This window comes from Anas acuta, chromosome 12, assembly GCF_963932015.1.
Source record: "Anas acuta chromosome 12, bAnaAcu1.1, whole genome shotgun sequence".
NCBI lineage: Eukaryota > Metazoa > Chordata > Aves > Anseriformes > Anatidae > Anas > Anas acuta.
The window spans coordinates 18,774,253-18,788,823 of NC_088990.1; the positions used below are offsets into that span (position 1 = coordinate 18,774,253).

General features: G+C 38.7%; 1 protein-coding gene across 7 annotated transcripts in view; it reads left to right on the plus strand.

Moving 5' to 3' along the window:
• Positions 1–14,047, plus strand: part of RAB27A (RAB27A, member RAS oncogene family) — a 34,505-nt gene extending 20,458 nt beyond the window's left edge. For 6 of the 7 annotated variants that reach the window (XM_068696140.1, XM_068696141.1, XM_068696138.1 and 3 more), the window contains 5 exons: positions 3,882–4,054; positions 6,200–6,285; positions 7,067–7,170; positions 7,911–8,034; positions 11,588–14,047. In XM_068696140.1, the coding sequence (XP_068552241.1) occupies positions 3,902–4,054; positions 6,200–6,285; positions 7,067–7,170; positions 7,911–8,034; positions 11,588–11,786 (666 nt within the window). In that variant the 5' untranslated portion in view covers positions 3,882–3,901 and the 3' untranslated portion in view covers positions 11,787–14,047. Of the gene's footprint in view, positions 1–111; positions 221–3,881; positions 4,055–6,199; positions 6,286–7,066; positions 7,171–7,910; positions 8,035–11,587 lie in introns of those variants that run through there. The other variant, XM_068696144.1, reaches the window with a different exon arrangement.
• The last annotated feature ends 524 nt before the right edge of the window (positions 14,048–14,571 follow it).

Sequence of the window (14,571 nt, forward strand, 5' to 3'; positions counted from 1 at the left end):
AAATAAATGGGACGTGAACTGTGTAATTGCTTCCCAGCCACGCTTCGACATGGAGAGGTGGCACACCTCTTTATCTCTGAGCACCCATCAACATGAATGCAAACAGGTGACACGTAAACTTCTTGGCTGTGTGCTAAAGAGGTGGTGCTAGAAAAATACTCCTGGTAGAAGTACTTACTGTCTGAAGTGTGCCCTTACTCTTCCTCTAGCAGAGTTTGGGGTAAGTGGTATACTTTACTTTAAATTGATGTGCTTTAGGACTGTCTGAATAAGAGCATTTTCAGATTTCTTGAATGTTATGCTGTGTGTGTACGCGTTTTTACTTGCAGCTTGGTGCTTTTTTCTTCTTTTTGCTTATGTTCTCTTATCACTTCCTGCCTTCTTCCTCCTTCCCTCCATCAGCTCTGTAACAGTGCAAGAGCCGTGTGTTTTGAGTGATGCCTGCTTGTTCAAAAAGCACATTCCCTGTCCCTGTAGTGCAAAGGAGAAATCCTGCACCAAGCCAATTTCTGTAAGTTTTCAGGAACAATGCTGCCATAGTCCCAAGTGTTTTATCACACAATAGGATTATATTATTTGTATCCCAGAGGCAAAAATACGAGCCAATAGCCTTGGTGCCTGTTAATGTGAAACTGCCTTGGACTAGGAACTTTCCTGAATGAGAGCAGCACCTGCTTTGCAGAGCATCCCTTGGCAAAGCACCATCTGGATGTGTGTGTTATGGGCAGCAGCCGTACAGGCACAGGTTAAGAGATGGCTGGGAGGGTCCTGTCAGCCCCTGGAGTTTTCCCAGAGCTGTTTGTAACCCCTGTCTGTCTGCATGCCAGGCTAAGTGCAAAGCCAGAGCTGCGTGGGGTTCAAGGAGGGCTTTACAAAAGAAGCAGCCCTTCTTGCTGTGGAGTCTAAGCTATCTCCTCCAGTGATTCCTACCCCTAGACAAGGACTTACTTTTAAAAGTGGGTTTGGGGAAGGGGTATTTTCCAACAATGCGCTGGCAGTTTTTTTCTATGCATATACTTTTCTGTGAATATATTCTTATTTCTGTAGTATGGAGCTGGATGTGTCTGGACTCTAGGACTGCAGGTCTTGGAAGCAGAGGGTGGAGATTGCTTTTTAAATATTTGTGCAGGGAGGAGGACAAAGTTTGAAACTGCCCTGAAAGTAACTCTGCATGTCTCCAAGGATAGGCTAACTGTGCAGGGTTTCACAAGAACCACTCCCTGGAGATAGTTGAATAACAGATTGACATTATGGGGTGCAGTGAAAGGTGTGTGCATTTCAAAAGCCTAAAGAGAAAATTTTCTTCTGAAGCAACCCCTTTAGAAAGCATTTTTATGCCCTTCCTGTGAAGGGCTCCTTGCTTTCTACCAATCATTTACAAATTATATTTGTTATCGGCCATATGGAGAGTTGAGATTTAAGTGGTCTGTTTGGTGTGGCCTGTTTGCCCAAACAGATGTTCCACAAATCTGATATAACAGCGGAGATACCTTAAGTTTTTTTCTCCCCAGGGTCTAAGGCTCTCTCCTAGCTCTGGCCAGTGGAAGGGTTCAGCTGTTTAGCTGTAACTCGTAGCAGAACTGAACCTTAACAGCTTCTTACTGTTCCAAGTGATGCTGCTGCAGTGCCCGTTCTTCCTCCATAAGATCTTGCACAGGGTGAAATAAAATTTAGGTTGTGAGGAAGTTAATAATGCCAGCTAGTCACTGTTAAATTGTTTGTATCTGCTGCTAAAAATATGCTCTACAGGCCTATAGCTAGCTAACAAAATACCAACAAGACAAGGCAAATACTTCTGTATGAGTGCAGAAGCGTAGTAGAAGACGTGAAGCGAGCTTCTCTTTGTATAATATACTGGCTGTAAGACTTGCATTTAAGCCTCTTTTAGGCAACAGTAAATTTAGGGGTATTGAAGCTGAAAGAACATATACTTGAGTAGAGGGGATATTTACACAGCTCTTTGCCCTTGGCAGAACATCTGAGAGCAAAAGAAACACTGTATAAGAGAAGGAAGTCTAAATAAAATCTAATCTTCAGTAAAAACCTCCGTGTTTGCTTTTTAAAGCATTTTCCCTTCCTTCTAATGCATTTGAATGAAAAGAGGCTTTGTAGAGCCACAAAGTAAATGATCTGTTTTTTTCTTTTTCCCCAAGATGGAGAAGGATTTAAAAACAAGCAAACAAACACGCACACACACAAGCTTTTGCTTGTGTTTGTGATTGTGTTTGTTGGCTCAGGCTTTTCACTTCTGCTAAAAAAGTTCTCATGTCAGTGCGTGGCTGCCTGTTCCACGTGCTCACTGGACTGTATCACTGTCAGACCTGCGTGGTGGATGCAGGCCTGCAGCTGTGGTATATTTACGTAAAAATAACTATTATTGTTTTTTGTTTGTTTGTTTGTTTCAACCTCTTAATCTGTTGGAAAATGTGTTAACACCCAGCAGTGGAAAGTGAATGGGTTGGCTCTCGCCTCTTAGCACCCAAGTGTTAACTCTGGTAGCTTATCATAGTTAAATTCCAATCCTGCAAGGTCTTGCAGTTATTGCTGGTGTAATGTAAAGTAAGCGTTGGCTGGGGATGGGGACATTTCAGGACAGGAAAAAGTAAAAAGGTGTCTAATGCTTTCCACTGACTCTTCCGTCAGAGGGATCTCAGAATAAATCTGATTCTCTGCATTTGGTCATGGCAAGCCCAGTCATCGCTAAACTGATTGATCGGGGCTCTGTCTTGTATCCAAGAGCAGCACTAATGTAAAGCTGAAACTTCAGAGAGAGTTACAGTTTTAGTTTAATGGTGGTGATTGACGCCTACTTACTGGGGGTACGGGGTTTGTTCCAGTCCTCCAGCTGTGAGTTGATATTCACGAAATGAATTGGTTTGTATCTTGGTATCCGTTTCCCTCCTTGATAAGAGGCGACTGTATGCCAGTTTTCTGTTGCTTTTAGAAAGGTTATTTTAGGCTTATCTTTTCATGTTCATTTCTCTGAAAACAACATAAGGCAGCTCTCTGTTTGTTTAGGGGGAAGAGACGCTCAGTAGCTACTCAACAGGAAAGTACTAGTGCACCTGCGCTAGTCTTTCTAGTATACACTACATTTTCCAGAGCTTTTTGTTATATGTTCCAGCTGGTTTTGCACTTTGATCAGAATATATCCAACACGGTATAGCTTAAAACTAGCATCATAATAAAAACTTTTGAAAATTGCCCTCTAAACTTTATTAAAAATGCTATGTTTATTCTGTTATGAAAATACTTTTTTGAGACTGAAAAATAGCTATTAATAGAGAAATGGTTGTCATATGAAAGAAGACAGAACTATGGTCAACTACTCTGAGAGCCTGTTACAGAGTGTTTGCAAAAGTTGAATAAATATGTAGTATTTGAAGTGTTGTGGTGCCTTTTTATTTAAATGTAGTGGGCAGTCTGAGGAGGGGAAAAAGGATTTTGTGTGTTAATAATGTCACAGTGTGAGATCAGAATTGCATTGCTAATGCGTTTAAGCAACTTTTGCCAGCTTTCACACAGGTTAAAAACAGTTATGCAGTTCATTTTCCAGGCACCTTGAACGCTTTTCTTTGATCCTGATTTTCAGTCTTTTTCCTGAAGAAGTTAAAATTGTGTTACACTCACTTTGTAGTAAAAGGTGCATAATAGAAATGAATTATGTTTTTTTTTTTTTTCCCTCTCCTGTCACAGCTAAATTTCTGTTTGATACTTGGCATAATTGAGAGTTTAAGGTGAAAGCAGTGTAAAAGAACACAGAACTGGGCCTGCTGCTGGATGCTTTGTAGTTCAAGTGGTGACTTGTATTTTAAACATCTGTCAAAAGAAGCCTTGGTGGAGTTGTTGCCTAACTAACTCTTTTTGCTTTGCTTTTTAAGGTGTCTCCTGAATTCTCACTATGTCTGATGGGGACTATGATTACCTCATAAAGTTTCTAGCACTCGGTGACTCTGGAGTAGGAAAGACCAGCCTTCTTTACCAATATACAGATGGCAAATTTAATTCCAAGTTTATCACAACCGTGGGCATCGACTTCCGGGAAAAGAGAGTGGTGAGTTTTCACAAGCAGTGTGCTACTTTAAAATGATGGCTGTTTTGTAGCTGCTGGCTAACATCTGTTTTATTTTTTTTTCCAAATCTATTCTGCTAATCTTTACGTGTAGGCATGCCATCCATAGTTACTATATATTTAATTTTGTGACAAGGGAATTATCTTATTTGGCCTGTTTTTATTTTTTTTTGTGTGTCCATTTTCCCCAAAGTTAAAGTAACAGGAGGCAATTCTAAGCAACCATTTCGTACTGCTCAGGAGGGGTAGATGAGTGTATCTGCTCAGTGGGTTGTGCTCACAGAAGCTCATGTTGAACTCTACATGAGGAAGGCTTGAGCTGTCACAAAAAATGTTTTTGTTGTTTGTGAACTGAAATGGCTTTAAAACCATTTTAATATGTGTGAAAGAAATCAGGTAATGTGATGTATAGAGCTGAGCAGGCTTCCTGAGCAGTTACCACTATGAGAGAAGAATTATGGAAGACAAAGTAGAAAGGCCTTTTTAACCCTCAAGTTGTTGTTCAAGTAGGAAAATATGCTTTTGATGGGATGCTGCAGGGCACTGCATCATGATAACTGGTTGGGTGCTGGTCCTGCCTGCATGAAGAAATTGAGTTAGCACAGCTTTTTCTTTTATTCTCATGTGGAAGTACTAAATGTCTTTCAGTGTAGTCTGTTAAAATTTTGAGTGCCCCTTGAATATTGTGTTCAGTTCTGGGACCTTTTTCTACAGTAACTGAGTTGCTTGAGCATGTACGGTTGAAGGGACTAGAAAACAAGACGTGTGAGGGGAGCAACTGAGGGATCTGGGGCTGTTTAGTCTGGAGAAGAGCAAGCCAAGGCCTCATCGCTCCGTACAACTACCTGAAGGAAGGTTGCAGTAAAGAAGGTGTCAGTTCTCTTCTCAGGTGACAGGTGACAGGGAATGGCTCCAAGCTGAGACAGGGGAGGTTTAGATTGGAAGTTAGGAAGAATTTTGTCATGGAGGGGGGCTGGTTAAGCAGTGGAATGGGCTGCCCAGGGAAGTGTCACTGTCCGTGGAGGCACTTAAGAGAGATCTGGAGATGGTACTAAGGAATGTGGCTCAGTGATGGGACTTTGGACATCAGGTTGACAGTTGGACTTGACGATCTTGAAAGTCTTTTCCAACCTAGATGATTCTATGATTACCCAAGTGTCTAGAAGTCTGGGTGTTGTAAGATAAGGGCATTGTATAGGCTGTCTTTTGGTGGATGACATGCACCACAGCAGTGGAAGGAGTAACTGTCTTCCTGTGATGTGAAACTAGTCTCTTGAATAACTTAGTATTCCTTTTGTGGGATGGTATGCATGATGGATTTTCTCAGTTGGCATGTCTGATAATTGAGTTTAACTTTCACAGCCTGATTCATCTAATCCACAAATTCAGTAAGCTTATGTGTCTTTAAAGATAACATTTGTAACTCCAGTAATCTTAGGTACAACAATTGAAGGAAAACACAATCCAATCTGAAGTGTTCTAAACAACAAGTGAACCTATTTTTATCTGATCTTTCCAAAGCTAACAGATGTCCTTGTTTATATTTTCATGCTGAGTAAACTCTTCAGCTTTCATTATTAGCATCCAATTTCTGCTTTTATAAACTATGATATGACAAGATCTACCCTAATCTCTTTCAATAATTTTTTGACAACTAAAAAGTTACATCATTAGCTTGGAGTATGTTCTGTTTGCTAATGATGTTCTGTTACTGGTACAAATTTATTGCCAGGTTGCATGTTGTGATCGTTGCTGTCTTATAATTACATTTTCATGTGAACAGGACAGAGCATAATAGTCAAAAGTAGAAAACTGAAATACAAAAAAATAAGCTTGCCTAGTGAAACTCAGTGGCCACTCTAAATATTTGCTTAGAACATGTAGTCTATTGGAAATGTTTTTTTTTTTTTTTAGTTCCAACTTTTCCTTATTTTAAAATATTCAATTAAAAACAAAATTAAAATGCAACTCGTATTACTTTTGTCATAAAGGGATTGAATTGTAGTTGGGTATCCTTGCATTGGCAATGCTAATTTTGCTGCATTTAACAACTTGAAATGTCAGTTATTTTGTGTTTCGTAGAGGTTGGCCTGCTAACACTCAGTCTTGCAAATTTACCATTTGAAGGTGTATAGACCAAATGGTCCAGATGGCGTTGGTGGCAGAGGACAGCGGATACATCTTCAGCTCTGGGATACTGCAGGGCAGGAGAGGTATGTTTCCGTCCCTGCCCCTCCAATCTAGAAAGTGAAGCAGGTGCTATCAAGTTAGATGCAAATGGAACCAAGTACATGAATTCTCCTTATGGATTGTTAGATTTTATTGGTATGACTCACGATGGGTAAGTGTTTTTAGTATGGTGTTGGACAGTGATGACACTTTCTCATTAGTACCCATTAAATCACAACTGTATTACATTAGAATCTTAAAACTGTAATTGTTGCTTTTTGTCTTCTGGAAACTTTCAGTTTATTTTTTCATGGCCAACGCATATAGATGTTTTTAAGGGTTTTCTTTTTTTTTTTTTTTTTTTTTTTAAACCTCTGTGAGTATGCCAAGGTGATAGAAAAGTCGGACTGGTGAAATCACATCAGACGGTTCTTTCCTATTTGTCCATTAAAAGACAAACATCCTAACAGTTGATTGTCTGAAAATCAAGAACTGATGTGTGTTGTAACACGTTTTAGTTCAAAATTTGTTTTTTGTTCTCATTTTAATTTCTGAATCTTGATGAAGGCATGCTGTATAATGCAAGACTTTATTTAAAGCTCTCAGGCTTGAGTGAAATATCTCCTTGACTTCCTTAGGCCTGGGTTAGGCCATAGTAATGTTAGCAATTCCTGTTATCCGTTCCTTACATCAGCAAAATAATTATTATGAATATTTCATTTTAGTTAATCCAGTCTTTAGATACCTCGGTTTCATGACTATATGTAATTATATTTTCAAAGTAACTTATCAGATGTGCTGAATAATTTCACTTTGCTGCTCTAGGTTTCGTAGCTTGACAACGGCTTTCTTCAGAGATGCCATGGGGTTTCTTCTACTCTTTGATCTGACAAACGAGCAAAGTTTCCTCAATGTCAGGAACTGGATAAGTACGGCATGCTTTCTTCTTTCTTTTCTCTCTTTGTATTTCTGCAGCAGTGGATGGGGGCTGGTTTTGCAAATGTCTCACTGAGAAATAGAACTGAAAATACTGGTTTTTGAAGATTTCTCAGGAAGAAGAAAGTAATGGTTGCGTTTGTAATTGTGATAGCTGTTGGTGGCTTCTAGTGCTTACCTGAAATTCAGCTTTGCCTACTTAACGTTGAATTTTAACCTATATAAAAGCAAGCTCAGAGAGCATCATATCCCTGACTCAGGTGATATTCAGTAATTTAAGCCTGTGGAAAGCCTATTTGACTCACCTGAAGCTTTGTCAGCAAAGCTTAACGGAAGGCAAAAGTTACTAGGCTGGTATGTCTAGGGGAAGCCTTGCTCAAACCTGTTGCATCATCCATCAGGAGAAGGAAGTAGTTGTACTTCTTTTTCTGCCAGCTCAGTGAAGATGCTTGTTGAGAATAATCCTTTAAGCTACAAATACACAGCTGCTCTGCTAGCCTTCACAGGCTTCTGCTCCCTCAGTTTGTTCACTGAGTGTGTGATAGTGGTGTCCACCTGTTCCCTGCCTACTCAGTACAACTGCAAAAGTCTTGAGAGAGAACAGATAACGCAATTGTTTCCCTTTCAGAAAGTCATTTAACCTTAAAGTTGTTGTGTCTCCTGAAACAGTAATATTCTTGAAGAGCTGTATGTGACAGTAAGTCATGACTCCTATTCGTATTATTTCTGTTAGGTCAGCTACAAATGCATGCGTATTGTGAAAACCCTGACATTGTATTATGTGGAAACAAGAGTGATCTGGAAGACCAAAGAATGGTGAAAGAAGAAGAGGCTAAGGAACTTGCAGAAAAATATGGGTAAGTAACTTCCTTCCAGTTATTGCTGTGTTTAAAGCAAAGTAAAATGCTTTCTGTAATGCCTTTTCTGAATAATGGAAGGTTATTGTGTGAAGTATTTTTAGAATGCTGAACTGACCTATACAATACCCCCCACACCTTTTTTTTTTCTGTCAGAGATTGTTTTCTGCATCGTCTAAAAAATTGCACTTAGTCTTCCACTTGAGATTAGTTGATCTTCTTTCCTTGGTAACAAGCAAAGTAAAAAGAAAGTAAACGGTTTCACAAACATTTTGGAGAACACATAGATTTTAGCTGTGAAAGCAGGTGAATTATGGTGCTCTAATTATTTGCTCTTGCCTGTGCTGAAGCTTTCTATAAGGCACAGAAAACCTGGGTCTCTTGTGAAGCAAAATCTAAAAGCATTTGGTGAAGTGATGACCATCGCATGAGATTTTAGGGGGAAGGAAGTAATGCCAAGCAATGACATCCTAATTTACAAGTTGAGTTTTGTTACACCAGTTTGTTGTAGAGCAGCTCTTGCCACTGGCATGGCAGCTGAAACCTGCTGCCTCAGTTTCTTTGAGAGCCTCGGGACTCATTTCACAGGCATTTGGAGAGTAATTACAGAGTACTGGGTTCCCACAGAAGAAAGTAATGATCTGGATCATTGTTCCCCTGTTGTCTGTCCCCCTGCCCGTACCGTCAGCCTGTTCAGTCTTTCCTCAGTTGTTCAAGCAATTAACTGGGTTCTTGGTCACTTAGCCTCAAAAGGTTCAGCTGTGTCTTCTGGCAGGCACCTGCACTCTCACAGACTCAGAGAGAGCCTGAAAACCAAACATCAAACAGATCAGCAGAAAGACAGGGCAGCCTTCTATTTCTCCATCCCTACAGGCAAGGGTCATATGTCCCTAAAGGAACGATGGCAAAGCTTTTCTTCCTATCATATGCTAATTAATCCCGTAGCACTCTTATAACTCATGAAACTATTCCAATGGCTTTCATCTCTGCACTACATTTGTGTTTCAGTGTGGATCAGAAGTGTGTTTTTTGAAGCAAATCTTCTGACCTGTTAGATTCACATAGCGGAGCAGCCTTCTAGCATGTGAACTGGATTCCTTCTCCCTTAAAAACTAAACCAGATAATGAGCTCCAACCAGTAATCCGTATCCAGAATAGTGGGGGGGATTCTGGGGGACTGGACATGATTTTGGACCAGCTCTAAACCACAAGACACATGTAGTGTGAACACCGAGTCCCAAATGGTAATTGTTGTGTTCTGTAGGTTTGGTCTTGTGCCATGCTGTTTTCTGTCACAGATGTAGACACAAACTAGCTCTTATTGACCTTGAAGACCAATAAAAAGCAAATTGTCTGTTAGAAATAAATGCATTTAGTGCACTGTGGCATTGAGACAGAATAGGTGCTAGGATTCGCATACTTTCCCAAATGTTTGTGAGAAGAAGCAAACTAAATCCTAATGTAGCAAACAGTTGTCTGTTGACAGAAGTGAGATACTCAGTGTCCTCTTTCTGTGGAAAGACCTTGTAGTGGTAAGTGATATGTTTTGAAAATGGTTACAGGAGACCTAGACGTTTAGATTAGTCGTTGGATCTTTCAAATTAAATATTTTTTTTTTTTTTTTTAAATTATAAAGTGTTTAATTTCAGTCAATAGTGTGGTAACACTACTGGCGCTGCTCTGGCACCACCCTGTGGAGAACAGTGAGCACTGAAGGTCAAAGCCTACAGTCTCACCAGTGAAACACCCTCAGCAATAATGGAAAGTAGCAGTATGTGTTCAATACCCAGGTGTCCAGAAACTTTTTCTAGCAAAGACGTAAGGGGGTATGAGTGTGCTGAAATGAACCTTTTACCAAAAAAAAACACACAACAAACAATCAAACATAAAAACTGCTGCCTAAACTTTGTCAAGATATTTCAGAAGTCCACTAGAAAAAGGAGTGGTGGTCAGGAGAATTAGGAAGCCACCTACTTGTAGTAGTTCCAAAATACAGAGGGACTGGATGGGTAAAAGTACATGTGCAATTGCTTGAAAATTCACCTGGTGGGTCTGACACAAGACTGGCCAAAGCTGACTCTTTGATGAGGTGTGAATGTTGTGAGTCTTGAATATCTTACCCTTATCAATTTTTACAGACAGTAAGAGTCATATGCTAGTTTAAGGTGCAGTCTAAAGTACTACAGCAAGAAGGGGCCCTTTCACAATTATGACACTGAATTTTCTTCAGGTAGAAGTTGGAATTAAATTTGGTTAACCTAGCAGTTTCTCTCAGGACAGACATTTTACATTAATTTACGGTTTATTACTGCTTGCAGTTCTGTTTTTACATCTCTAGCCATTTTCCAATTATAAGCTTTGAATTGGGTGAACATCAATGTCCACTAGTTCTTTTAACTGCATAATTGTCCACTGGAAATAATTATCTCTACCTTCCTATTCCAGTGTCCTACTTTTTCTTTGCTCCTTTTTTTTTTCCTGTGAGTTGTCTTTTTAGTCATCTGTACTATTATCATTTTCATTTTACTCAGACTTCCTTTTCCTTGAGCATCTTTTGCTTTGCTTTCTTTATTTCTAGCTTTGTTCCTTTTATTATCTTGCTAGTGCCTTCATTCTACTGTACTTGCTCTTTCTGCTATATCCGTTTACCCTGTCACATATGATATGAACTCATATCTTTTGTCCAATCCCCTATTTCTATTTTGTGTTCTCCTTTATCTCTTTAGCCAGCTGTATCTGCTGCTTTCCGGTCTTGCTAGGCATAGGGTGTTCAGGGCAATAAGGAGAGAGGAGAAAATACCCTACGTACACTCTCCATTGTGACACAGATGCACTTCTTCCCTCAAAATCTGGATCCCCAAGCAGTGCGTGTACATGTCTTTATATTTGTCTACAGTTATTTGCTTTGGGTAGGGATGTATATTGAGCTAGACTGCTCAATAAAGGAGCAGTGGCTGCTGAGTTTAGTACAAGGAAGAATATTTTATCCCTGACTTTTCTCTGCTGGAGACAGATTTCCTCAGGAAGTTGTTCCCCTGCCGGGGCTGCTGACATAAACTGTAAAACAAGTTATTGCTCCAGTTCAGTGACACCTTTTGTAGTGATAATAGCACCTCAGTAGAAGTCTTTGCTGCCCTGCCTGTGTGGGAACTGCATGTTGGCACTCCCTCTCTTGTGATGACACCCTAGCTTACGTAGATAGAAATCAGTAAAGAACACATTGGCAGGCAAGGCTATATAAAATAATTGCATCTGTTACAGGTGAACAGATCTGAAAAACAGACCTCAGGAACATGACTCCGGGAATTTGTACTGACCACTGCCTCTGTAAAATAATTTAACTTAATGCTTATCCTGTTGTTCTACCAACAAAGTGAGACATTTTGTTTCTTTTGCATTTTAGGCCACTGACCACTTACTGTCTCTCAGTTGTGGAGTAACAATAACAGTGTTAGTGTGATTTTTAAGTATACGGCAGTATTCATGTATTGGTTTTGCTCCTCTCCCGTGATTATGAACTGTGATTTAAGTTTCTGTTTTTTGCCTTCTGCAGAATACCGTATTTTGAAACCAGTGCAGCTAATGGGAATAACGTAAGCAAAGCCATTGATACTCTGCTTGACCTTATCATGAAGCGCATGGAGCGGTGTGTGGATAAGTCCTGGATCCCAGAAGGGGTAGTGCGTTCCAATGGGCACAGCTCTACAGAACAACTGAATGAGGAGCAAGAAAAAGGCAGATGTGGCTGTTAGCTCAGTTACAATTAAATTTAATGTATATGCTAAAGTATAGTACAGTTGTAGCTTAACTGTTTAATTTACAGATAAATAACATTGAGTAGTTATTTAACAAGCTATATTAACTCTTGATATTAATTTTGGGGTTTTGCTCTCAAACAACATAGACCTTTGCTTGCAAGCTATGCAGCTTATTAGTCATGGGACAGAAATTCATCAGTTTGGTGTAGCACTGCATATTTCCCAAATTCTTTGCTTTGGAGGGAAGGAGAGAATAGTTTTCATTAACAAAGGTAGAAACATCTCTCGGTATGGGCAGTGAGAGAAGGTAGGTTTCTGAATTGAAGGGTAGGCATGTAATTAGGTACTGTGACAACTCTTAGTTTTTACAAACAGCAAGAAATACGTTCTTGATTTTTAGTAGAACAGTTCTTGATTCTATTTTAACAGAAACATTTAATCATTTCATGAATCAATGACAATCATAAAGAGCAAATCCTGTATTCAGCAAAACCCTGCAAGTAGCTTTTCACTGTTTTTCAAACCTTTGGTATTTAGTGACGATGGCCAAAAGAAAGCTATTTTACATGGAGTGTAAAACTTTATAGAGAAGCATGGGGGTGCATACGTAGAGCACTTTAGGTATGTCATGAAACTGAACATTTAAACTACAACTGTACTATGTAAAATATAGCCAACACAGCCTATGAGACCTCCTGACATCATTTGATTTTCTAGAACATGCATATACATATGAATATATTTGTAAATGGCATACGTGTACGTCTGTTATGGTTCTTTTATATTACCAGTCATGTTTTAACAGGAATGTAGGGTAACCTAGATGTCAGCAAAATTTCATCAGAACTAATGCTTTGTACTGAGTTTGTTTTACCAAACACAGATTTGTAATATTTCTTCACATTTGGATTGAAAAATGAATAATGATTCTCCTATGGTGAAATGCAGCGAAGATACCAGTTCTGTCTAAATCAGTATTTCTATAAATCTATGATGCTTATTTTCTGCTGCCAACTTTTGTGTCATGTACATCTTGGTTATCATATATTCATTTATGACTTGTTTGTTTCCTTTAGGTTGTGTTTAAAGTTAAGTTACTTTCCCTCCCCGCCCCCGGTAGATCAACTGAATGTCAATTTTGGTTTTGGTGGATCATGTTACTTATTGATCATTTTTATTTATTCTTGAAGCAACCTAAGGAACAATCAGTATTTTAGGTCTTTTTTTTTTTTCTTTTTCTCCAGACTGATTTATAAGATGTGCCTACCAAGCTGTTTTCTACCCTGGCAGAGGTTGTATAACTCTAAAGTATTGCCAATTAAAGTCATAACATACCAAATTGAGTCTTTTTACAGACTTTCCACAGCAGCTTGTTTACAAACTCCAATGCTATTACTGCTTTAGAAATTACATATTTATTTATTTAAATATTCTGTCTGTTTGGCTACTGCAGTTTCAGGCAAATGTTTAATTCGGTTGTGAACATGAATTGCAATGTAACACATCTTTTGAAGGACCAAAAATGTTTCTAGAACAGGAGGTAATCAAAAGATTATATATGCGGTGTGGCCTCTGGCTATATTAAGAATGCAAGAGTAAGTGTTAAAATTTGGTTCTTAAAATATTTTTACAAAATAATGTATTCTTCTTTAGCAAACACAACATGTAAATATTAAATTTTTATCACAACGTACACAGAATATTTTGAAAGTGCAATATAATTTGACTGCTCTGAGGCGAAGACAGGGATTAAAGCAATTTATATTGAATAAATGCATTTTTTTCTACTGCATCACAATATCAAGGTTCTGAAATGCTTGTGGACCGGAGTTACTGTAGTTTAATTCAGAGTGCCTTCTGAAGTTACTTACCATCATGTTTCTGACCAGTAAAGTATCAAACTCTACTGTAGCACACAATATGTTTCAATGTACTTTGGTGTCTAAGTTTATTTTAATGTAACTCTTTGCTTTTCAGAGGGTTGCAGTGGAACTTTGTCAGGCATTGACTTTAATGGAAGTTCTTGTGTTTATAGCTCCATCCAGTTCCTGAAAACAGTAAAGAATATTGCAACCAACTACTGAGCTAAGTGACTACTGAAATGGTGTAAAAAATATTTCCTTTTGGATACTTATGTTTAGATTGGATATTAAATATTAAATGCTGAAACTGTCATATTTTTGTCATTCATATTATATGTAACTACTGTATAAAGAGTCTACATAAAATTGCTTTGATGTAAGCCTTAAATCTTATGGCACTTTTCAGTCTGTTTTAATTATTTGGTGATGAAACTTTTGTTGCCTTTTTAGCTCTCATGAGAAATTATGGTAAATGTTTCTTGACAGTAAATTGCAGTGTTTTTACTAGTCTACTGCTAGTTTAAAAACAAAACACAAAAGTAACTTTCATTCAAGATAAGTGCTTTTTTTTGTTTTCCCCCTCCCATGTCAGATGAAAATGTTGAGATCTGTAATGGAATGGAAAGTTTTGGAAAGTATTTCCATTAAGATGTTTTGTCCCAGGATTTCTTACCAAGTAATTAAACATTCCTGATCTCAACTTTGTCAGCATTTGTTGAACTGAATCGTAACATTACCCATTGTCTCAGTTCAACAACAGTTTGTGTCCTTCTTCACTGTCCCTATGCCTTAAAGCTTTTTTAGTTCAAATGCATGTAAATTCCCTGCTCTAGTTTCAGTGTCACCATTCTTGTTCTCCTCTGGCATTGACTGAACCAGTCAGACGTGAGGGGCTGTTGCATCCTAGGTGATGCCAG